This window comes from Cyanistes caeruleus, chromosome 1, assembly GCF_971803275.1.
Source record: "Cyanistes caeruleus chromosome 1, bCyaCae1.hap1.1, whole genome shotgun sequence".
NCBI classification, from domain to species: domain Eukaryota; kingdom Metazoa; phylum Chordata; class Aves; order Passeriformes; family Paridae; genus Cyanistes; species Cyanistes caeruleus.
Window position 1 is genome coordinate 19,054,022 of NC_141701.1, and position 25,105 is coordinate 19,079,126.

A 25,105-nucleotide genomic window follows, 5' to 3' on the forward strand; every position below is an offset into this window, starting at 1 on the left:
CGTGTGCATGCATGGACACGTGTAAATTCTAAGCTCAAGAAGATCCCACTCCTGATTAACCTTAAAATGATCTCAAAATTAATGTTTGGTGACACACGCTCCCTAATCAAGTTGTATGGGTACATTTCACAATGTCATCTCACAGCTATGACGTGGTGGGCAATAGCTGAGACTGTACAGTACACAGAGATGACACATTTCTTTCCAAAATAAAAGCATGAGTAAATATCTAATACCAACACTAACTTAAATTATGTCATCAGTTTGGAAGAGGAAATTGCTCCACAGATTAATGAGGAATTCTACATGGAAGTCAAAGGTATGATGTAAGTCTTATAGCATTAATCAAGAGCTAAATATGATCTGACCTACTTCAAACAGCCCAGCCTTTAAGAGAGAGAGAAGATAAAAAACCAGGCAGAGTATGAGAGTCCATATTTATCTCTGATGTAACACCAACAAATCCAACAGAATTCCTTGAAGTTCAGTGTGCCTCAGAGCACCACATGGCAAGTGCCATGGGTCATCCTGTAATCTGCAAGGTATGATGGATTGAAAAAGCAATGACATTTTCCATTCCTATTTAGGAAACATTATACTAAGAAATAAGATATCATGGGACGATATCTCAGAAAAGCATTTATTTCTAAGCAACAATGGGTGTACCAATTCACTAGACAGTTTCACAAATTCAAATATGAACACGCTCTAGGGAGTCCTCTGGAATGAACAAATCACAGGGTTTCCTAGAAAATCTGATTTTTTTCTATATTGTACACACTAAACATAATTATGCTGTACATAACTCTATTGAAAAAATGAAGAAATTAAATCGGTTATATTCTATTTTCTCAAAGCACTAAAACTTGGATATCAGTCATCCATCTGATCAAGTCAGACTAACTGTACTGATCCCCAGACATAGTGATTCCCTCTTCCTAAGTGCTGACACCAAACACGATAGTGTTCCCAGGCCCCCCTGAAGGTACATTCTAAAGAGAGAGACATTAATAGATAATGACTGGGAAGAGAACACATAAATAGCTTTTAAAAAATTAACAAACCTCGATTTCTTTGGACACATGAGCAATAAGAAAAAGTATCTTTTTAGGAAGTACCTCTAAAAATTTCTCAGTCATAACTTGCTTCTGGCCTCACACTCCATGACATGGGCCACTATTTTCTTGTGATGACGAGGAGTGTCCTCTCGGGCCAAAGTTCCTAGCCACTAACAGCCCTTCACATTTAGCATTTTCAGTCACTCTGATCAGGATCTCTAACCCAAGTGCTGCATTTCCAAAAGAACAAGACCCTTGCCAACAAACTGGGAATTCAGCAGTCGGGGGAAGGGGGGAACTGAAGGAGCTGTTACTTTCCCACTATTTCCAGCACAGGTCTGTGTCACACTGTTTGCATCATGCATCATTCATCTGCTGTGATGAAATGTAACCCTGCATTTTAAAAAAAGACCTCTGCAACAGTGAGGATACTATATCTTTGTGAGAAGCATTTCACATATTTTCCATGGGCATCAACTGCTCCTGCGACTATTTAAATCTCTGTGGCCCTCTTCAGAGGGCATTATTCACTTTAGGAAGACCATTCAGAAGGTGCTGAGCGTAAGAAGGGGAGAAGCCAGGATGGCAGCAGACAGCAACATGGCTCCTGAAGAAAAGCCGAGCACAGCTCCTGTGAAAAGGGCTGTCCACAAGATCCGAATGGCCAGCCAGGTCTTCAGCTTGGCACGAGGCTGGCAACAGTGGGCATCTGACCACCATGTAAAGCAAGAGCAAGAGCCCTCTGGATGGGTCCCTGCTGCAGTAAGCTCATCAGCTCAGCCTGTACAAGAAAGTTCCTTTGAAAAATGGCAAATTCCATCTGTCAAGAGGGACCAAGAAAAAGATGATGAAAAATCCTTAGCAAAGGAATCGGTGACAATAACAGATGCTGAAAAAAAATCAAGGGAATCGGATGAAGACCTCAAAACGTTCAGCATTAAAAGCAAAGAGGTGACCAAAACAGTCGTCAGCAAAGCCTATGAACGAGGGGGTGATGTCAGCCTCCTCAGTGAAAGATATGAGAACAACAGCAGTCCTGAGATGACCAAACTCAAAGAAGAATCAAGTGCTATTGACAAAATTCTTAGTGACAAATTACCTTCAGCCATAAGAAGGAAGTGTTCAAATGTGGTATCGGAGCTGACCAAGGGCTGGGAGAAGATGGAAGAGGACAAAGATGGGGACAAGGGAGAGCTGCTGCTTAAGTGTCGTGAGGACAGCCTGGATGCCCAGGACAGTGGCTATGGGGAAGCAGAGGACAAGCTCGAGCAGGAAGACAGCGACCGGGAGGTGACAGCTGTGAGGATTAAACGGCCTGCCCCATCTCTGTGAGTAAATCATCATCTTCATTGCATCAACACAAATGGCAGAGGGGTACAGCTTTCCATGAGGAAAATGGGAGGAGGGGGGAATAGCAGGAAGTAGTCAAAGATAAACTATTACTCTTGACTTAGAAGAAATTAATCAAAATTCAGGAGACCTTTCACATATCACTCTGTGCTTAAGCAGTTAACAATACTGGACTATATATCTAATACAAAATGTCAGGAAGACATTTTATATACTTGGGAGATATTAAATATATTTAATTTTCACACTGGACTTACCAGTTCATCAAAGTAACTACTTACTTCTTCAGTAAGTACTTCAGCCCATATTTCAGAATCACAACTTTAACCTCATCAGAAACTTTCAGCTATTCATTTATTTCAGCAAATGTTGTCTAAATCAATATATTTGACAAGTAATATTTCCAAGTACTTATTCATTATTTTGCTTAGTATAAATTGTAAATATTTTCAGGAGCAATTTAAAGAAAATGTCCCAAATTAATGTTACAGGAATTACTTTCACATACTTCTTACCAAAAGTTGGGTTCACTGCTTCTCTTTGGAAGCTTTCCATGTATTTGGAATAGTTCATCAGTTCAAAGAAAGGAAAATTACACAATATCTTGGACTCCAAGTTCACACCATATGTCAATCACATTTTCAAAAATTAGAAACTGGATCAGCACCAATGATGAAAAACTGATTAAAATGCCAGAACAGACTTTGTGATCCATGTGCAGAGAGGCAGGCAGGCTGTATCATGGTCACTGTTTTGGTTTTACACCTCACTACTGATGAACGTGAGCCATTAGACTGTGACTAACACAGTTACGGATTTCAGCCACACAGTATCTTTAAGCACAGCTATCTGAACACACACCCAGAGCTCTTTTAACTATTCAGATGGGATTGGAATGATGCTTTGTTGTACAGCTGAGCAGTCAGCTCCTGTAAGAAGAAAATGGTTAATGGCTCAAGTGAAAAAAGCTACCCAGTAACCCAGGGTTTGGAAGTTTGTGGTACCTGCTTTTGGCAAGGACTGCGTGCACCATCCTTTCATGGAAGACCTCAAACCAAAGATTCCAAATATACAGTAGAAAAAGGATACATTTGCAGCACTTATCTGTAAACAACATCAATTAAAATATTTTTCTCAGTTTCAAATGTCATAGGAGAAACAGACAAAGTGTCTAGCTTCTGTTAAACTTTTCTTATATTTTCCTTGTATGTGTAATTTTGGTGCTGTTACCTTGAAAAAAGATTGATTAGCCATATTTACTGTGGTCCAAATGATTGAAATAATACCCTCTATGTTACTTACAGCTTTTCCTTCCACTCAAAGTGGACACAAAAAAAATTTTCTACACTTATAGGGCTGCTATCAGTACTTGTCAAATTATTCATTTTTAAAAAAAATATTTCACAGCCTCAGAATGTAACATTTCAGCCTGTTACCTTTATCAACATTTCAATGTGGTTTAATCTTCTTCAAAAAAGCCATAACTACACAGTTATTAAAACATATCTCCCTTTTTCCTCTCCATATTCCAGGAAAAAAGCATCAGTGCAAGTATTTTGTTTTCCTCACATCAGCACCTTCATTATTTCCAGCTTCACTACTTACTGGAATAAGGTTGCTTCCTTAGTAGAAGGCCTGTTGACTCCTACTGGCATAAGAGACACTATTCTCTTCCTGCTTAGGAACAAAAAGGAAGGAAAAAATGGAATAGAAAACTCAAAACATTAAAACGGGATTCATTCCTTTCCCCTACAGACAGAACCAGAGTGAATATGTGATACAGACATTATTTGCCTAGAAGGTCAGAATGCAATTAGAATGATAATTCTGGTTAACAGGTTAACTTAGTTGATTGTTGCATGTAAAGCACTTTTTAGAGTGGGTAAAAGTTCAAAACCTTCACTTCGGATTCACAATCCTTTGTGTAGGTGCAGTAGAAACATGAAAAAAATCTTCTATGTGTACACAATTAATATTTTAAACTTGTCATTAAGCTAAAGAATGGCCAAAAAAGCACTTCATCAACTGAAAATGGTTAAAAATTTCAAGCTGCATTTAAAAAGTAAAGTTTTTTCCAAGCCCATGTGAGGTGTGACAAAAGCAAAAGGATAGATAAGATGGTTTTCTCAGCCACTGAGGAGATGATTTGGATGAGGGAGGCAATAATAATATTCTGCTAGAAAGGAAAATGAGTTTCAGTAGAAAAAGGAGGGAATATATTCTATACAGTTAATTTAAAGTAAGTGACAAAGACTGCACAGCTTTCTGCTGTCTCACTCCTCTCCACTCAGCCTGGGGAACCAAAGCTCTAGGACTTTCTCAGGGGTCATAGTCTCTGGAGAGCAGGGAAAGCAGCTGGTTATGGCTGAGGAATAAGCCCTCCATGACAACATCTACTCATAAACTCAGCACTGAGACTGATGGCGTCACTTCTTCAAGGCAATTTGGATTCACTTAGGATGTTTTTTACCCCTGACTTAACTGACAGCTTCCCACATGAAGAGCTAGTGAAGCAATCTGAACTTCAGCTGGAGTTCAGACTGTGCTGGCACAGGGTTTCTGTGACCTTTGGGATAGCCATAGGCTTCAGGAGATGAATTCCTTTGCATAGCCAAACCCTGTGTCCACGGTTCCTCTGGACAATGAAGGTACAATTCAGGCAAAGGGACAAAGGATCACAGCTTTCCCTTTCTCTATATGACAACAGCTTATATAGAGGAGCATTTGATTTACTGTCAGGAAACCAAACTGTCTAGATTTACCCCATTAGTATATTTTAATGCTTTCCTGCCAACACCTACCTGTTAGTCATTTACACAGAATTCCAGGTACATTCATGGTGCCTACTCTCAGGATGCTCTGTAGTCACACCACAGGAGAAAGCTGCACTTACTTGGCAACTCAGTATGCTCAATCCTTCCGACGGTTTTTCACCAAATTGATTGGGAAGAGTATTTTGGAGCTTTTTAAACATAGTTCCTCAATACAGCTAAGCCAGTCTTAGGGCAACTCTACAGCTAATAAATCAGTGCAGGTCTCCTAGTTCTTTTTCTATCCCTGGCACTAGTTGTTTGCAGTTCTTACCTTAGCATAGCCCTGGCCAATACTGGCATCTTTCTGGTGCACCAATCTGAACTGGGAACGTCTCTATGACTCCTATTCTCTATTTCAACTAGCTTAGTAGAAAACAGGAATCTCCAAACTGCAGGGGAACAGAATTTCCTGCAACTTTGCAGCACTGTGTACTGTTTGCCAAGTGCATTTTGATTCTCTGGTGTTAGCATTCAGCTGACATTACTGGGGAGGTTTCAGAGCAGCCTTTTGGGGAGTAAAATATTAGAAAACAAATTACTTTGACACAGCCACAGCACAGCACAGTCCCAAGCTGAGTCCTGTACATACACTTTGACAGGATGAGGACAGCACAAGGACTAGCTCAGACTATCTATAGCTCCCACACAACATGTGAGATTGGCCACGAGAGGATAGAATATCTGCCTGGAGTCATCCAGAACTAGTGCACACTAAAACAATGTAAAAAATATTTGAAGGTCTGTCCTTATCCTTTGTTCTTGACACTTTCAGGCTTCTACTCTACCGATGAGAATGTGAATTTTGGACTTCAATATTTGTTTAGAACCATATTCCAAATACAGAAGCATAAACAGAGCTACTGCACTCAATCACTCAAGTAGCTTTTTGTTGTTGCTATAATCATTGACATTTGTTACAGTGGACAGATTTTTCTAGGCACTACTCTCTAGTTTTCAGCCAGGTCACACACCTACAGTGAACAGCATCTCTAACCTCAGGGCATGCACACTTCAGGCAGGCAGGAATGGGGAGCTGTGTGACTGACCAAAGGTACAGAAAGTGCAGGTAATCAGCAACAGACTGTTTTGCTCCCTTACAGAATTAAGTCATTCTGGGGCAAAGTTTGTCAAAGCGGCCTCAGATTGGGCTGGAAGGTGGTAGTATAGACAGGATAAAGCTGTGATCACAGAACTTGCCTTGGAGTGCAAACTGAATGTGGATGAACAGGCCCTAGAAGTGGTGAACTCGTGCCACCTGGTGGATTCCAGCTCATCCCAAGAACAGAGTAACCCAGTCACAGCAGAGAGCAGTGAACAGCAGAACTGCATCAGGAAAGGAGGAGATGCAAAACTCAGGTGTGTTTCTGTGTCTTTCAGCACCAGCCGGCTGAGCGAGGAGGCGCGGAGCAACGCGCGCAGGAAATGCAGCGCCGTGCACAGCCTCAAGGACAGGTGGCAGGAATGGGCCGACCAACACATCATAACGCAGAAGCTGAACCCCTTCAGCGAGGAGTTCGACCACGAGCTGGCCATGGCCACGCGCCTGCACAAAGGAGATGAAGGATACGGCCACCCAAAGGAAGGAACCAAAACTGCTGAGAGAGCCAAGAGAGCTGAGGCCCACATCCACCGGGAGATCAGGGACATGTGCTTCATCATTGAATCCATGGCCAAGCCACGGCCCGACGGAAAGATCCAAGTCACTTTTGGGGAACTCTTTGACAGATACGTTCGTATTTCAGATAAGGTTGTTGGGATTCTGATGAGAGCCAGGAAACACGGGCTGGTGGACTTTGAAGGAGAAATGTTATGGCAAGGAAGAGATGATAATGTCATAATTACTTTATTAAAATAGGTTAGGCTATAACCGGAACAACTTTTGGAAAACTGTTCTCCCTTGCCATTAGCATTTGCACATTTTTGAATATAAGGCTCCCCCGTTCATCACATAGAAAACAGTATTTTTTGAAATATGTATTTTATAACTAGTGCATGATAACCCAAACATCTGAATGGACTTCATTTTGTATCAGAAGTGCTTGCAGGACAATTAAGTTAATTACTACCTGGAAAATAAGGAGAAAAATCTATATAGAATATGAGCAGCTGATGATAAAAGCCCATAGAAATATAAACACCTACAAACTAATTCCAACTTCTTGTTACATTAAGATATTCCCAGCCTGTTTAAACTGGAATATCAGGAATATGAAACATGCCAGATCAGAAGCTGAATGACAATATAAACTCAAAGAAAGTTTTTGATCTGAAAAATGGTCTTGTGCATGCACTTCCTAATTAATTGATATGAATACAAGTAAAATTACCTATTTTAATACAGAATCAAGGACATCACATTTGTTTTCTTTAGAAGCACAATATGTAACTATTACTACAGTATTATCTTATTGATACAACTGTTGACACAGCCTTCTCTTACATATCATATAAAAAAATCCTTCTTTTTATAAATGGGGTTTTATATATTCATTGTATTTATATAACTATTTTAGATTGTTTCATATTTAAACTTATGGAGGTTGGAATGTAATGAATAAAAAAGTTTTGATTAAATAGCTACCTAAAAAGTACCTTCTATGCATCATTGTGCAATGTCTCATCTGATTATCTATGCAGATATCGTTGTTATAAATACAGGGAAAAATAATATATAACATAAAAACTAGCCAGGTACTTGTACTTTTGTATACAGCAAAAAAAGTGACTAACATCATTATCTTCCATTCTGAAATGTACCTCTGTGAGAAAAGAAAAGGCACTCATAACGTTGAGGAAAATATTTTTCCACATTACACAGAAATACTGACCTAATTTTATACCACTTGCCATTCCAATGTCACTGAAATTATGTACTTCAGTCTAGGTGATGCTGAAGAAGACTAAATGCTAATGAACTAATAATACTAACACTTAAAATCATATTATTCACAAATCTGAGAACTCTGTCAGGTCTCTGCTAGTTACTGGAATAGAGAGGTCAGTTTCTCTACTACTGTAAAAATTGATGTCCTGGTAAAATGTGTGCACTTCACATGAACAGCATTTGTTTCAGAGAAGATGTCTGGGCAAGTAATGAAAAAGAAGTGTTTTATTTCCCCTTAAGTTTCTTTCAAACTGAAAGAGCAAATATCTTACAGAAGAAGAAGTAGAGGTGTATTAACGTCTTGTTTCTGATAGAACAAATATTGCTGTCTTAATTATGAGTTCAGGTACTCCAGTTTGAAGCTTCAATATACAAATAAACCAAATATTTTATAACTTAATGATAGAAGAACCGACTACTACATCTATTCTAAATCTATGTAAATCGTGAATACTTTAATAGCTATATTATGTGACTCTAGGGAAGAAAAAATTAATTGTAAGATGGAATCAGTGGAGCTTATTTAATGTTTTTTTGAGATCTCTTAGACTACTCAAGTTGACCTACAAAACTGATGTCTTAGTGTAATACTTACATATCATAATTTTTACCTGCATATTAACTTATTCTTTATATCTTTATATAATGACTTTTTATAGCTGTCTAAATTGTCTTGACAAAATTTTGTTGTCAAAGGAACACATGAAGTATAAATAAAACCTTTATTATTTCTTGGGTTTTTCTCCCACATACTAGAAAACAAATATTCTCTGTGAATATTCTGTGAAGTAAAATATCAGTAAGTTGCTTCAAGAAACAAGCACATTCTCCTTTTGACCAGCTGTTAAAATATTTCCTGTGAAGGTTTCTCTGTCCAAAGCACCAGAAAAAGATTTCAGAGTACATGGCAACAGACTTCGTACAAAACACCTGCAAGAAGAATACACACTAAAGGCATCTAAGTGTTAAGTGAATTACACATTTCTGCTCGTGAGAATTCCCATCCTACTACAGGAAAACACAGGAGCTATAACAATGTGATCACTACTATGTATCATTACCTCACTCACTTCAGGGAACTTAAGCCTCCCATTCAGTCATCCCAGTGTTAAAATCTAAGCAAAATTAATCAAATTCTCAATTTTTTCATATTTTCTCCATCAAATAATTTTATTTCCAATCGGATGAGAAAACCATGTGACATAACTAGTACTTTTGCTCATCCTACCCTCCACTATTTACCTTTGAGAAGGCAGTATCACGTAAAACCTAATTTCTGAAAATAACTTATCATTTTTTTGGAAAATAAATATTAAATATTGATGTAAGTTATGGTGTATGGAAGCATTTCATGTAGGCTATACATTTATAACAATTTTTTACATGAAGTTGTGTGACAAATTTATCTATGGTGTGGGAGATAATAAATCTGACCTCATTAAAAAACAACAGAAGTACTCCCTGAATTACCCACCCTAACTCTCCTACTATACTGTGTTGCACTCCTGTGAAATTAGCACAAATTTAAATATTCTAAGTAGAGAGAAGATAAAGGTCGAATCCAACTTGATTAAAGCAGTCGCTATAAATTTTTATTTAAGACCTGCTTTCCTAGTTCTGACTTGCTTTGAAATAAAACCCTTAACCTTTGAGACAATGAGAAACTCTCAGCTACTCTCATGGTGGCTCATAGTTGCACACTATTTTCTTAAATACTGTATTCACTCCCAAAATGTTTTACTTGAAACAGAGCTCCTGAACTCTCCTGTCTGAAGTTAGTGTTGCTTTTGCACATCCTTGGTAGTAAAAAAAAATTCTAACTTCTTCTGTAGGAACTTAAATACATTTTTCATGTTCTAATACAGCTATCATGCTTAAGTGACAGCATGGAACTTGTATCAGGAGAAATAAATTTGACTTTTACACCTTTGTATTTTTCCAAGTCTCACCACAGTTGCTGCAGTGATTTGGAGTGAGCGGAAGGTTCACTGGACATGTATCCCACACAGTAGAAATCAGCTCCCTCCTCCACAGTAATTCCTTCTTTACAAGTGTTTCTGTTCAGCCAAGGTTCAGTAATTTAGCTCATTTTTAAACCAGGGGAAAGCTACTGAAATAAAATTCGCTGCAGTGAAGAGTATACTATTCATGGTGTATGTTCAATCATTATTCATCACAGAACAGACACTGGCAGGCCCTCCTCTCACAGCATTTCAGCTGCTATGTACACATTGCACTGCCCCAACATCTCAACTAAAGCCACTGCTGACACCTCAGGGCACAAAGCAGTTTAGCATTCAACAGCATGTGTACTGTTAGCAGTGCAATTATCACAAGAAAAAACAAACTAGGATTACAAAGCTTGTAAAGTGAGCAGGACAGCAGAAAGCAGAGCTGGCACTGGCATGGCTGCAGTGAGACAGCGTGCAGGACTGGCTTGCACATACCACACCAAGTGTACATCATTCCCTCAGCTGGACAATCCCTCTCTCTGCTCCAGAAGCACAGTGCAGCTCTCTGTAATTGCAGAGGTTTGTTCCCTTAATTGAGCTCCAAACTGCAGTGACAACAGTAAAATATCCTGATGACATCTGCTCTTTAATGAAGGGAGAACTTAAAGTGAGATTTAAGATTCAAATATTGAATGAAGAATACAAGATTATTATTTTTTTATTTGAAGCTGAATGAATAGTCAATGTTCTTACTCATCTTCTAAGTGGAAATTTTATGCAGACATTCTAATTCCTGTACAAAAAAATAACTCCAAAAATGCAATATAAACAGGTGAGCAAGAAGATGCAAGCACAAGCCATATGTTATAAATTATGACCTTTTTTGCAGATTATACAAAAGCAGTAAGTAACACAGATAGAATTTAGAGCCAAAAGATGATACTTTAAGAAACCCATGTTTGGATGGATGGAAAGGAATTCTACTGCAGAAAAAGGATAATTGAATTGAATTGAATTGAAGGCAGAAGGGACATCAAGACAGTGCTTTTCATGTGTGTCATACAGAAATTATCTACACCTAATAAAATTCAGGGTGATGCCTAAATAAACATGCACTACTTTCTATAGCTCCCTTATGCAGCCAGTTGCTTCATCAAGTGCTGTCACAGTCACTTATGCTTTAAATCAAATGTCCTTCTATTCATTAACTAATTTAGCATTTTACAAGTATGATTGCTACTGTACTGCTTACTAAATACTATCCTTGATTTCCACTTTTTGGCTTCCTATTTGCTTTACCTAGATAGGCCCATACTTGGAAACATTCAGCTACCAAAGATTTTTGTGCACTTTCATTTAATTCTTCAAAGTTATAATCTATATAAAATATTATAATAAGTTTAAAATTCTTTATAAAATTCACCACTCCACCCTCTAAAAAACTAAAATATGCTTTATTTGCAATATGAGTTCAGAATAGACACTGTGCAATTGAATTAATGGTTTTGTCAGCAAGAATGATCTGAGACTTTTCCCCTCTCCCTCTTCAAAATAATTGAAGACAACATATTTCATTCCCATAGCTTCCCACTGGGCTTTAAAAAGCCCCAGAAATGCCAAAAAATATGAGAAAATCCATCCTATACATTCAGTTGTTAAATGAACAGCAAAAAATGACATTTGCGCTTCTACATAAATTCCACCTTCTAAATAAACTCCAACTCAAGTTTATTTTTACATATATTTAGATTTATTTGCTATACATCACTGTGAGCTTATAGTACTTGAAATCCATTACAGGATTTATTTTTTTTGTTGAAATAATCAGTTGTAACTCCACAAAGACAATAATACTGCTGTGGAAGACCAAAGGGGAGAAAAGCCATTTCAATTTATTTACAGTTCCTTATTTTGTAAACACTTACTCTACACATTGTACTAAGTTCTAATAAGGATAAAGAGATATACATAGAGACAGGAAACAAAGCCCTGTTTTTCTATTCATATTGAGCATTAGCATATTATAGATGAAACATCTGCCCTTTCTCGTTACCATAGCAGTAAGCTGTCTTCCATAAGTTTTTTTTTTTTTTTACTTTCCAGAAAAGTAAATATTTTGAAATATACAACTACGTCTACATAAGCCAACCAATTTGGCTTTTATTCCATTTCTAGAATAATTTAAAGTGCTATAAGCAACCCGTCAATCAACACTTTTCTATAATAACAAAACTACTTTAAACATTAATTTACAAGATAATATACAATGTTTGTCTGAAATAGCTGAAATTTCAGCACAAAGTCAGTCACTGTCACACTTAACAGCAATTTTTTTGTTCTTTTTTGTTTTGTTTTTTTTTTTTGCAGAACATAGAATAAAAGCTTTGAAACAAACAGTTTTGTTGAGCTGTTATTGCCACAATGGCTTATCAAGTTTTCTACAAAAGTGGACAAGAGCTACTGGAACTGTATTCTAGCCTGTCATTTATCTTTTGAGGTCACATGACAGTAAGTTTGCATATTCCACAAGTCTACTGAATTACAATATTGTCTACCTATGATACATGATGTCATTTTAATCAGAGCTGGTGCTAATTGTAAATTTACAACATAGACCCCCACTCAAAAACATCACAAGTATTTTTTTTCTTTGGACAGGAATAAGCTATATTCTTGGAGCTGATGTGCTACACGGCTACAACAGTATAACAGTATATATCTGACACTTTATGTTGAAGAAAGATGCATCTGTTTCTGTACTTTTAATGCCCTACTATAGCTACAAATTGTTCACTGAGTTTTGCTTGCTTTAGCCTTTTAATTTTTTGGAACTATTAGATTCTTACATTCTCTTGCTATTTTATAAGTCTTTGCCACTTAGCTCAATACTGTCAGTATTTGTCCCAAACCTGCAGATCATTAACAGCATGTGCAAAACACTCTTTAAATACAATCAGCATGCAGCTACAACACGTATTAACTGACTTTTTTCTACACATGAACAAGAAACAAGACAAGTGGCACTGTTGACTTTGGATATCTTCTAACTTCACCACGTCTGTACTGGGATGTGTTAAGAAGGAATGCTCAGCTTCTCATCCATTTGTGGCACCACTTGAATAACCCATCATTGGTCTGGACTAATCTCTGCAGTGCTGCTGCCAAATACCCACACGCAGCTTTCTTAGAGGTTCACAGAGGGCAACTTCATTCACAGACATAATTTGAATACAAAAATAATAAGCTATATTCAATGAAGCAGCCCCCTAGCAGGATTGCAGGAAAGGTGTGTGTGGGAAACCTGGGAGGCAACTGTAATATGGATAAGAAAATTCTGCAGGCCACAAGGCTCAAAGAAACTAATGTTAATTTTTAGTCCATAAGATCAATATTTTGTAAAAGAGTCTACATCTTAGAAAAAGTATGACAATATATTACAGATGCAAGAGCATGAAAAAACATCAGGTATTTAAAAATAATAACACTAATGGCCACACTGAAAAATTAGAAAAAAAACCCAAAAACAGATAAGTAAAATACATTATATTGCTCCTAGGGATTTTTAAGCTGCACTGATTCATGTCAGGTTTGGGACAAAAACCTGTAGAAATAGTCAAATACTTATTCAAAAGCCCATATTTCTATGTCTTGAATAGTGAAGTCTTCCCGCTTAGAAAGTGTGTGATTCCCAAATGTTTTACATGAATGACTTCTTCCATGGTAGAGATCACCATCAAGCCAAAGAGCAAACTCTCCTCTGCAAGACAGACAATGTATTAAAGCAAAAGACTGAGGGAGTAAACACTGAATCTATCAAACATTTTTCATTCAAAATTTAAAAATGAGAAGGAATGAAAGAATTAGTTTTTAACACAAGTACCTCATTGATGTTAATAAATTTATACCACAAGGATTTTTTATTTTTTTTTTTACAGTTTATTAACTATTTGGGAATATCCCTTTTGCAGATATTCTGAAACAAGCTATTAGAATTCCTTGGTTTTCAGCCTCTTCTATTTTCATTAAACAGATAACATAATAGCACTTTTATAGCTAAAGAGAATGCTGATAGCAAATAAGGAAAACATTCCAGAAGCATATACACCTGAACAGTGGAAAAAAACCAGGACAAGACAATGTATGATTTCTGGAGACCTTGGCATGCTTTGGGATGGCTCAGTTTCAATTCAGGCCTCTTCTAGTTACACATAATTTTCACATTTATGTCCTTCCCCAATCATATCTTGTGTCCATTCTGAATACAGGAAGACACATATGCAAGTCAAGCATGGAAGGCATCATAAACTTGCAGGGCTGAAACTTTATGCCACACTATAGGGAAGACAAACATCCTGTTTAAATTTTGTCAGCATCACAGGTTAAATATACCTGGCATGCTAAAGTTCCTTGGCTAGTTAACTGTTGAATCCATTCCAATTTTTTTTTCAAAGGTGTCTAGACAAATATTTTTAACAGATTCTAATTGTAACTTACCCTCCTCCACCAAAAGCAAGAGAGTCCATGTCCCCTTTAATGAAGAACATGTTGTCTCCTGTCCATTTAAAAACCTACAAAAGAAAAAACAAAACAACAAAACAGACTAGCAAGTAAAAAGATCTGAACTTTTCCTTTGTGCAGAAGGGAAACCAACCATCAGTAAAGACAGACTATGGGTGGCTAGAGGCCAGTTTAATGAAGTTGACACAGAAAATTCAGGAAACATCTGCAGACAAAAATTCTCTGAGGTTTTACACTAATTAAAATAAGACCATTCCAAACCAGGTTGTCCTTGAGCACCAGAACTCTTACACAATGAATAATACCAAGAAAACATGCTTAGAGTAGATGATATGCCCCTAAAAAGGATGTAGTTTGTGAATTTTCAGGCAGACACCTGGCAGAATTTAAACAGTAGAAAAACCTTAGTACAATTACAGTTAGGTTGAATACGTGCTTCAGCATGCAAACACTACCAATTCACTGTACTCTTAAAGATTTCACAAAAAAACCTAGTGTGATGACTTATTTTTGGGCCAACTTGTAATATTTTTCAGATTTACAGTTAGATTTATTCCTTAAGTATTTTAAGATCATATACTTGGGGAGGGAGCAAAAGCATACAAAGTCATTACTACTTACCTCAAAATCTGGAGAAAAGGTGAACATAAAGGTCTCCCCAGTGCCATAAAAGCCATCGCTCACTTTAAATGGTTCAGATGCTAGTGCACCAAAAACCTGTAGCAAAAATACATCAGAGCAAGAAAAACTTCAGAGAAACTACACAGAATCCAAGAATTTCTAATGATAGTAACTGATAAATCACGTTGTTAATACTGGCAATTTAAAATTCACTCTGTGAATTTCACTGTACTACCATGGTTCTGAGGGCACTGAGATGTGCTCTGTGGTACAATAGAAAGTAAGAGCACTCTTCCTCGATAGCAAGCAAGCACAGTAAGAAAAAAACAAAATCTAATGGATGAAAACTGAACTCAAGAGTCTCAAAAACAATGTGTACATAATTTAAAATTTCAGATCAAAAGGTTCTTCTTACCTAACTGCTATTTCACTTCACTACGCTATTTTCAGCAAGTTCCTAGCTGTAGCTAGTTATCTTCCATGTGATTTATTAATTCCAGTCCAAATACCAGGTAAGCACTGGTTACCCTGACTTACAACAGAGACAGATTTTAACAGAAGGACAGGATGCCATCCAGAGGCAAAAAAGCAAAAACTTGAGAACTTGGCCTATGTAAACCTCATGAAATTCAGCAAATCCAAGTGCAAGGTTGTGTAGCTAGAGATCTGATTTTTGTAGCTAATTGTTAGGGTGGATAACCAAAATTCCCATGTCCTAGGTTCCATGTCTCACACTTCTGTAGTGCATACAATCTGAAGAATGACGTTTTATAAAACTAGACAGTCCTTGGGGTGGTTAACTGCATTAATTTCATTTCTAGACTACCACTTATTTAGGGACTCATGTTCAGGAATCAGGTACCAATTTATTTTTAAATGGCTGTTAGGGCTCACTAACAGAAGCACATACCAGTAGACAAACAATCCATAACAACTGTAATGATGCAACTATGGATTTAATGGACACCTTTATTAAAGAATCACCTAGAATTGACTGGAGCAGGCAATTTAGGTGGCTTTAGATTCCAAATTCCAGCTAGGCATTGGTCAGCTTTTACACAATTAAAGTTTGTAAAAGTTCAGTGGTTTTGCTTGTTGGTTTTTTTTCTTTCTTTTGTTTGGGTTTTTTTAAACATACATTTAAATAAAATTATTAAATGATATGAAAAAAAAGCAAAATTGGAAAAGGTTTTTGAATAAAAATTCAGTAGGGTGAGGCTTATCAGCTGTAATGGAACATTAAGAAAAGTTGCAAAGTACACTTGCTCCTTTCTCAGCCTATTATCAACATAAAAAAAAAAGCAGTCTTCATAAACATGGACAACAAAGAAACAAATCTCAGGCAAAGCAGCCCAGGAAAGAAATTCACTCCAGTTTAAAAGAAAAATGCCTCAACCATGGATACGACAATTCCAGTATCCTTCATAAACATTGAAGTGACAAAGTGAGCAGAACAACAAATAGGAAGAGGACTGAGCAGGTATGCTCAGCAAAAGTCAAGAAACTATCTGGTCATAATTCTGTCATTTCTCAAAATGGCTGAATCTCATTTAGGATCTTCTCTGAACCAGAATCTTAGAAAACAGGCAGTGATCTTGAAGTGTAAGGTATGAATAACCACCTGGTCTCTTAAAACACATTTTTGGAGGGCATATACAGTATTTATCTTAGCATGTTGATAGTGAGCTATTCCTAGACACCTTCTCCTATGAAGTACTTAGTCCTTTAAAACGGCTTTCCATGACTGAAAAAGACTATCTGCCAGGAAGATACAAGACATTAAAAATAAATTAACCTCTTTCAAAAAAATCAATAGCTTCACAAATAAAATTAATTACCCTGACTAATTATTAAAGAGTATAGTTGGTTGCCATTGTCTTTATTTTTCATGATTGTAGATCCTTGCATGAAGAGGAGAAAGACTGTGCTAAATTTCCATATGTTTTGAACAGAAAGATAGTGCAAATTAATTTTTTGCTGTCAAATGCAGACATTTTTCATTAATAACATGAGAAAGAGCTACTGAAAACACTACTCCCACTACACTGGTGAAGGACTGAGCATGTAAAACTCATCTGAACCACTCCTTCTGCATATGCTGCTCACTGAATAGACATGGATTTCCCCACTCTTGTGTGGAACCTAGGTAAGATTTGGCATATGCTTGAAATCTCAGTTCAGTGACTACTTGACCCAGAATTCCAAGGCATGCTTTCATACATATTCCTAGGTATAAGGCTGTAAGCTGAGATTCACTAAGGTCTGTTACACAAAAAAAATAAATAAAATATGACATATCTCTGAACTCCATGTTTTGACAGGGAAACCGTGACACTTTTTGAACATTCCAGTCAAGATGCTCATACACAGAAAGTAACATAAATTCCTTCAGCAAAAAACAATACTACATAGTGGCAAGCAAGACAGGCCTATCAGAAGAAGGATGTATTTTTTCTGGGACAGATAATCAGGTACTAGGAAGCAGGTACATCTTACTAATTTATCTTGAGAAGGTAATAAGTGAATTAAAGAAGTCACCAAAGTATATTTATGAGATTGATGAGTCTGCTAAAACATCTATTAAATAGTTTTTGTCTGCAAAACTAAAAGGCAAATGAAGAAATATTTTTAAAGAACTTCTGGGAAAGATTGCTCTATTAGCAGAGAGTTAGAAGGCATTTTTCTTTTTAAGGGACCCCTGAGGTAGGAAACAATGAAAAAATCAAGTCGCAACTTGAATAAGAAAAAATACTCTTCACTATTTTCAGACCTCCTGAATGAGACCATGCTTCCTGAAAATAAAAACTGTGGTTACCAAACTGGTAGAGATAAGTGAACTGAATGGTGGAGATTTTACAGTGATTCTGTCAATTTTTCATGACAGCAGTAACATGCTTCCACGAACAAACATAGAAGTTGCAATAAAAGAATCAAGAGCTTTCAAACTGCCTGTACTGTTCACCTGTTACTCGATTATTCAAGAGAGGATGTTTGCTATTCAACTAGTGAGATGTGAGCCACTTCCTGAAATTCATAATCCAAAGAAAAACAGAGCACAACTAGAGAGACTCAAAGAAGAAATTAATAATGTAACAAAGGTAGTAGAGCTCTTGAAAGATGCTGGCTGCAGCCAGAGAATATACCAAGAAGCACTAGCCACAGCTAATGACATTCCAACTCAGCAAGGCCTTCCAGCATTGGAAAGTTTTAGAGACTGTATTTCTTGTGCCTTAAGAGAATAAAATATTAAAATTAAACTGATTAATTGGATATTACCAGACTCTTGCATCACAACAGCTAACTTGTATCATTAAAGTAGGTAATTTCCTAGACATGTATTACGTTGGAAGACTGCTCAAGAGTGAAACACACATTTCTAAGGAGAAAATTTGCTTGATACACAAAATTGTAACTTGCTTAGTACACAATTTTATCTGCCATGATGGCTTGAAGCATAAGTTTTTCCTCTATACTCAAACATTTTTTCTTGATGGGTCCCCTACTGCCACACTAATATTTTCCTACCTGTCCATCACTGTCTTTAATAACCAACAGCACAGGTGTGTCTAATCCCGTCATTGTCCGATACAAGGTCTTCAAGCTCATGCCATGCTTTGCAGTACTGTAGACAAGAGTCCATGGATAGCCAATAGTCCGTGGTGGAAGAGACTTCGTGAGCTATTAACAAGAAAATTTAAACCCTTTATTTAATACATGTTTTATATTTAACAATGTATTACACATAAATGAAAGCAGATTATGTTCTGCTCACCCATTTTTACGTGACCTTAAAACCTAAGAACTAAACCAGAAGGTTCACATGTATATTTTCTACTTTTGGTCACTCAATCAGGTTTCTTTTCCTACCTCTACAAGAATGATTTATCAACTAAAGAACATGTGTTTGTTAAGGTCTCTAAAAGGTTTATCCATATAATTATTCTTGCATAATAATATTACATTCTCACTAATGTCTTAGTATTGACTAAGTAGATCACTCAAGTCAGCAGGTAACAAGCTGAAGGGTAAATGCTGCTTGTTGCCATGTTCTTGTGCTTTTTAACCCAAACCTTCAATTAACACATTTGTAATGAAAACACTTTGGACTGGACAGCAAGAACTGCAGTGTTTTTACTGATGTTTCCAAGAAAGTATGAAATTAGGGCAAAGGCAGACAAAGGTCTTTCTGAATACATGGTGCATTCAAAGTTGAGATTTAAAAAAGCAGTATTTTACTACAAATTGTGCTCTGCTTCGACACTTGTATGTCGATGATGCCAGATGGGATCCACCCAAGGAAACAGGGAGCTGGCAGATATGCCCACTGAGCCACTTCCCACTGTTTGCCACTATTCCAGGATAATTTGGGATGTCCTGGTTAGCCAATGTGGTGTCCATTTACAAGATGGCCTGTTGGTCTGCCAGTGCCTGGGAAGGTCATGAAACAGGTCACCTTGAGTGCCATCACACAGCACATGCAGGAAAACCAGGGGTTCAGGCCCAGCCAGGGCATGTTTGTGAGAGGCAGGTCCTGCTTGGCAAACCTGATTTTCCTCTATGACAAGGTAAACTGCTTGGTGGATGAGAGAAAGGCTGTGAATAGTGTCCACTTGTACTTCAGTAAAGCCTTTGACACCATTTCCCATAGCACTCTCCTGGAGAAACTGGCTGCTCATGGCTTGAAGAGGTGCATTGCTGGATAAAAAACTGGCTGGATGATCAGGCTCAGAGAGTGGTGGTGAATGGAGTTAAATCCACTTTGTGGCCAGTCACTTGTGATGTTCCCCAGGGCTCAGTACTGGGGCCAGTCCTGTTTAATGTCTTTATTAACAAACTGGATGAGGGGATGAAGTGCATCCTCAGTCTGTTTGCAGATTACAACAAGCTGGGGAAAAGTGTCTATCTGCTGGAGGATATGCAGGCTCTGCACAGGGATCTGGACAAGTGGGATTGAAGGGCCACAGCTAACAGTACTAGGTTCAATATGGCTAAGTGCCAGCCTCTGCACTTGTGTCACAAGAAGTCCCTGCAGCACTACAGGCTGGGAGAAGAACAGCTGGAAAAAGGAAAAGGACCTAAGGGTGCTGCTTGACAGACAGCAGCACACAAGCAGCACAGGTGGCCAAGAACAGAGTTATGACTTGTCCCCCTGTACTGAGCACTAGTGAGGCCACATCTTGAGTGGTAACAGAATTGTGTGCTGTTCTGGGCCCCTCACTAAAAGAAAAACATTGAGATGCTGGTGTGTGCCCAAAGAAGGGCAGTGAAGGTGCTGAAGGGTCTGGAGAGGACTGAGGGAGCTGGGGTTGTTAAGCCTGGGGTCAGAGGGACCTCATCACTCTCTACAACCACCTGAAAGTAGGTTGTAACAGTCAAGTCTTTTCTCCCAAAACAGGACAAGAGAAAATGTCCTCAAGTTAAGCCTTTGGAGGTCTGGACCAGATCTTGAGAAAAACTTGTTCAGTATCAGAGCTGTCAAGCATTGGAACAGGGTACCCAGGGAAGTGGCTGAGCTACCATCTCCGTGGAAATACTTAAAGGAGGCAAAGGATGTGGCACTTAGGGAAAGGGTTTAGTGGTGGACTTGGCAGTGCTGAGGTAACAGTTGGACTCGGTGGTCTTAGCCATCTTTTCTAATATAGAGTTTATTTTCTTCTATTTAATATCACACAAGGTCTTCTTACTGGTGTGTTTTACATTAGTCATAGCATTTGTGATACAATAATGTGCAGGAGTGAAAAATGATGTATCTGCATCCATACCTTTTCAATTTGTTCTGGCTGTAGTAATTCACTTGGATCACTAAGATTTGGCCGGAATGCTTCAGGCTCCAGGTCTGTTTTGATATTTGTTGCCTGTTTTGAATTGATATCTTCTCTTGTTGTTATCTACAAAAAGAATAGCAACAAAGTAAGTATATGCCATCCTATTAGCAGACAAGGTAAAACTTCACAGGTTTAAAATCATGCAGTTATCAATTATGCAAGTCCTTCAAAAGTTTAGAAATCCAATAGATTTGATCTGACCGAGATTTCCACTGTTTCCCATAGCAAACTGGTACACAATTATATTACAATAACTTACAGACACTTAGTCAGAAGAAAGCTATGGTTTTATGCTAAAACAACAGTTCTCATACAAAGCTGAAGGGCTTCAAATGCTTTTCAGAAGATACCTCAAAAAAGCTCTTCCATTTTAATATTGACATAGCATTCTAAGTATAATTTAAAAAAATCAGAAAGGAATTAAAACTTCAACATTGACATTTCTCAGTAGCTTCTGAATCAATATTCTTTTAGAGTACTTAAGAAACTTTTCAGATATGGAGTAGACATCTGGGAAGACTACTGCCATATATTTTGAGCAAACCATTTGAATGGTGCCTTAGGAGTAGTGCTGCTCTATAAGCTGATCTGCTGGAGTACTTATGGGAATCAAAGAAGAAAGAATTGAGAGGGTGGGGTGGGAAAGCAGCAATAATACTTAAGTTGCATAGTGAGCACTGAGGTCTGGCTAAGATGCACTATGCAGAAGGGTCCTGCAATAATTTAAAATACCTGACCTATATATCTACCCTACTGAGTGTCTCCACTTTAGTGGCAGATGCCACAGAATTCTCCATGAGATGCAGCTCACAACAGCTTCTTACCCCAGTAAACACTCACTGGCACTTCCAAGTTAAAGTGCCATGTCTTGATAACTAGAATAGCTGCAATCCAAACAGACCTCCTTCTACATATCCAACTGCAGGGATATTTAAAACTTGCTAGGAACAGTGAAATCTGATAGAGGAGTAGGAAAAAGTAAGGAAGTTAGAAAAGCCACTGCAGCAAGACTTACTAAAATGTTGACAGAAAAAAGAAATCTTCACAAGATTAAGTGCATCTGAAAAATTTATTAGCCTAAAGCAAGTTTCACCGAAAGCCAGACTGTCCAAATTAAAACCTGAATCCTGAAAATTGCAAGAAAATACCTGCCAAATCCAGTTTGCCACATCCCTCATACTTTAAACATACTGCAATATTTCACAATATCACCATGGTAAACTTTGCCAAGCTTTTGTCAACTTCCTAAGTTAATAAAAAAAGCCAAATCAAAGAAAACTCTGAAATACAGATAGTAATATTTAAACAAATACAGCCGCCTGAGCAAAAAAAAAGGACACCCCTTTCATCTCCCTCAAGAACTACAAAAAAAATTCCTATCACAGATTCTTGTTATTTAAAAATAGGCTTATAAAGTCAACATATCAAAGTATATTCATACGGCAACTCAATTACAGTATTAATTCTAAACCCAAGAAAGGGTGTGCTTAAACTGAGTATCAAGCAAGAAAAAAGCTGAAGCTTTCCTTTTTTCAATGGAAGGTAACAAGAATTTCCAACGTAGATTAAGCATTGATTTCCATATCACAACAAAAAAATGCAATTATCCATATAGCTTCATGTACAAAAAGATGACCTTCATGCTGCTTTATATAGTGCTATCCTTAAAATGTTATTTCATAGTCCAAGTATTTTCTACTTCAAATGCCTTTCATCCATCATACTACTACTTCAGCTCCAGAGAAGTTAAGCACTGTTCAACTGTAGAGCAGAAAGCTTTTTTTCCATTGTTATTATTTAATTCTGATTAAAGATCACTATGGAAAACACGAATAATCTGGACTCAAGTGATGTGGGAAACTGAGTTTTTTGATTTAGAATTTTTGGGGATTGGGGTATTTTTTTGGATGGACTTTTTTCATTTTTTATTATTATTAAAGTAAAGCAGTTTCCTTCTAGGAAGAACACTGCTTAGTCAAAGCAGAGTGTCTGTTCAAAATAATCTGAGAGAAAGCACTCTAGCTTCAAAATTTGCAGATTTAGTTCCCACCAAAGTTGGACAGAGCAGACTGACCTACAGTCAGATTCCAGAGGCTTCCACAATTGGTAAATGACACACAATTTACACCACATTTGAGACCACAACCGTCAAATGGCTTCAAAGTAGAGTTTATAGGCTGCAGCTCATCACATCAGAATTTTCTAGTCAGCCCAAACCCTGCGTTGGGGCATATCAGGTGAAAGGTATATGGAAAGAGCTCCTACATTTCCAGAATATTAATACAGGGATTCTCTGCCACCACTTGACAAAAACAGAATAGTTCTGTTCTCAAGTGGGAATAATTTTTCTTTTTTGGCAAGCTTTCTGACTTTCCTGTAACAGTGAAGTTTTTGGGTTCAAGGTTCAAGCTCATTATTGATCTATGTAATTGTACTACTTACAAAACATGTTAGCGATTAATTACTGATTATTAAACAAACAAATATTAGAGCTAAGAAAATGTCTGCTTATGTGTAATTACATATGTAAAAAAGACAAGATCAAAGAAATTTAAAAAAAACCCAGAAAAAAAATTTTACATTTTCAGCAGCCAAGTATTAGAGAAAAATAAAATACTCGATGCTTCTAAGGAAATCTAAGCTATGCTTTCCATCAATAAGGCATGTATGATATGCGCAGCATCTAGCAATTTTATAATTCTCAAAAAACTATGGAACACCTAAAGAGAATGCAAATATCAGTTTCAATCCATATCCACAGACCTTCAAAAATCCAAACTGATTTCAAAGTACTGTTTTGTATGTATGTGTATGACCTTTGCCATGTTGAACTGCCTCAGTTACCTGCTTTTATAATGGGAAAAATACTTACCTATTTTACAGAAGTTGTGAAGCTTCATACTTGCCATGTACTGTGAAATTCTTGATGAAAGATTCCTATGTAAAATTAAACACCCATACAACAAAGTTTTGGATTCTTCACCTGTTTTGCATTCTTTTTAGGGAAGCTTCTAACACAACACACCAGTCTAAAGTAGAAGTTAAAACACAACACTGCAAGTCAAGCAGTACTGAGAACAAATTTTCAAATTCTAACAGAAAATTCCTGTGTGAAAAAGGTGGAAGTAGTAATTCCATCATAAAATTACTGATTCCATCACAGAATTGCACAATTAAATACATCCAAAACAAAGGAATTTTCTGCTGGATCCTTGTAGTGCTGTAGACAAGACAAACCCACTGAGTGCAGGACTTGCCCTGATCCAAGACACTACAAAGAAAGATGTTTTAGTATCTGGAGATGGGGTTTAAACTACTGAAGAGGGCACCTGGAGACGTCTGCAGAGTGTGCGCAGTTCTTCGCTATTTAGCGCATCGATCCTGCGGTGATACTCAGCCACTGACACTACCTGAATATGGAGACAGGAAGACAATAATTCCACTGACAGTTGAAGAAAAGTAAAAAGGTATGAAAGAAAAAACTGGAGGAGAATAATGAAGGGAAGATGTGCAATGACAACAAACAAACAAGAAGGGCCAAAAGATGTTTGTTTCTGCAAGGACAGTGCACATGTAGGTGACTTTAGACATATGAGTAAACACAGCAAGATTACAAATTAAACACTAAGGGCACTGGCAGTCAAGTATCTCACTGATCTAGGATGAATAAATAACTGATATAGGAGTGCATAAAGTTTCCAGTATCAGGATGCTAAATGAGAAGTCAATCTGAGTTACATGCCTTAACCCAAACTCTTCAGCCCAAGGTCTTCTCAAACATTCTTTACACTCAGATTAATGAATCCCGTGAACCTGGTTTGCTTTCTTAGATGAAGATTAGAAGCAAATCTCAGGCTTCTCAGTAAGATCTAACTCTTGTGTGGCAGTGAAGGTAAAGACAATGTAGCAAGACTACAGTTTAATAACATCCCAATACCACCCGACAATTTCTTTATCCTGGACTTTCTATTCCCCTCCAAAGCTTCTGGAGTTGCTCATCTGTCAACACATTCACTGCAAATGGCATCTCCACTTTGGCAGGAGGTGTACAGCCAGAAAGTCTTTAGTCAGAAAGCTCTAGAAC

General features: G+C 37.5%; 2 protein-coding genes across 28 annotated transcripts in view; one reads left to right on the forward strand and one right to left on the reverse strand.

Annotated features, from left to right (window-relative positions):
• Positions 1-999: 999 nt before the first annotated feature.
• On the forward strand, positions 1,000-12,426 carry ABRA (actin binding Rho activating protein). The gene is made up of 2 exons (XM_023920519.2): positions 1,000-2,386; positions 6,599-12,426. The coding sequence occupies exons 1-2, from the start codon at positions 1,641-1,643 to the stop codon at positions 7,074-7,076; spliced, it is 1,224 nt and encodes a 407-aa protein (XP_023776287.2). The 5' UTR covers positions 1,000-1,640; the 3' UTR covers positions 7,077-12,426.
• The window catches only part of OXR1 (oxidation resistance 1), a 258,539-nt gene continuing 245,218 nt past the window's right edge, over positions 11,785-25,105 (reverse strand). For 15 of the 27 annotated variants that reach the window (XM_086880659.1, XM_086880635.1, XM_086880646.1 and 12 more), the window contains 6 exons: positions 24,351-24,431; positions 20,959-21,084; positions 18,722-18,874; positions 15,197-15,292; positions 14,552-14,625; positions 11,785-13,814 (listed from right to left, as the gene is read on the reverse strand). In XM_086880659.1, the coding sequence (XP_086736785.1) occupies positions 13,679-13,814; positions 14,552-14,625; positions 15,197-15,292; positions 18,722-18,874; positions 20,959-21,084; positions 24,351-24,431 (666 nt within the window). In that variant the 3' untranslated portion in view covers positions 11,785-13,678. The remainder of the gene's footprint in view (positions 13,815-14,551; positions 14,626-15,196; positions 15,293-18,721; positions 18,875-20,958; positions 21,085-24,350; positions 24,432-25,105) is intronic. The other 12 variants (XM_086880694.1, XM_086880714.1, XM_086880710.1 and 9 more) reach the window with 1 other exon arrangement.

Excerpts from the sequence above, each read along its gene's own strand:
- ABRA (XM_023920519.2), top strand. The coding sequence starts at position 1,641 with ATGGCAGCAGACAGCAACATGGCTCCTGAAGAAAAGCCGAGCACAGCT. Across the intron at positions 2,387-6,598 it reads AAACGGCCTGCCCCATCTCT|CACCAGCCGGCTGAGCGAGG; the intron begins GTGAGTAAATCA and ends TGTGTCTTTCAG.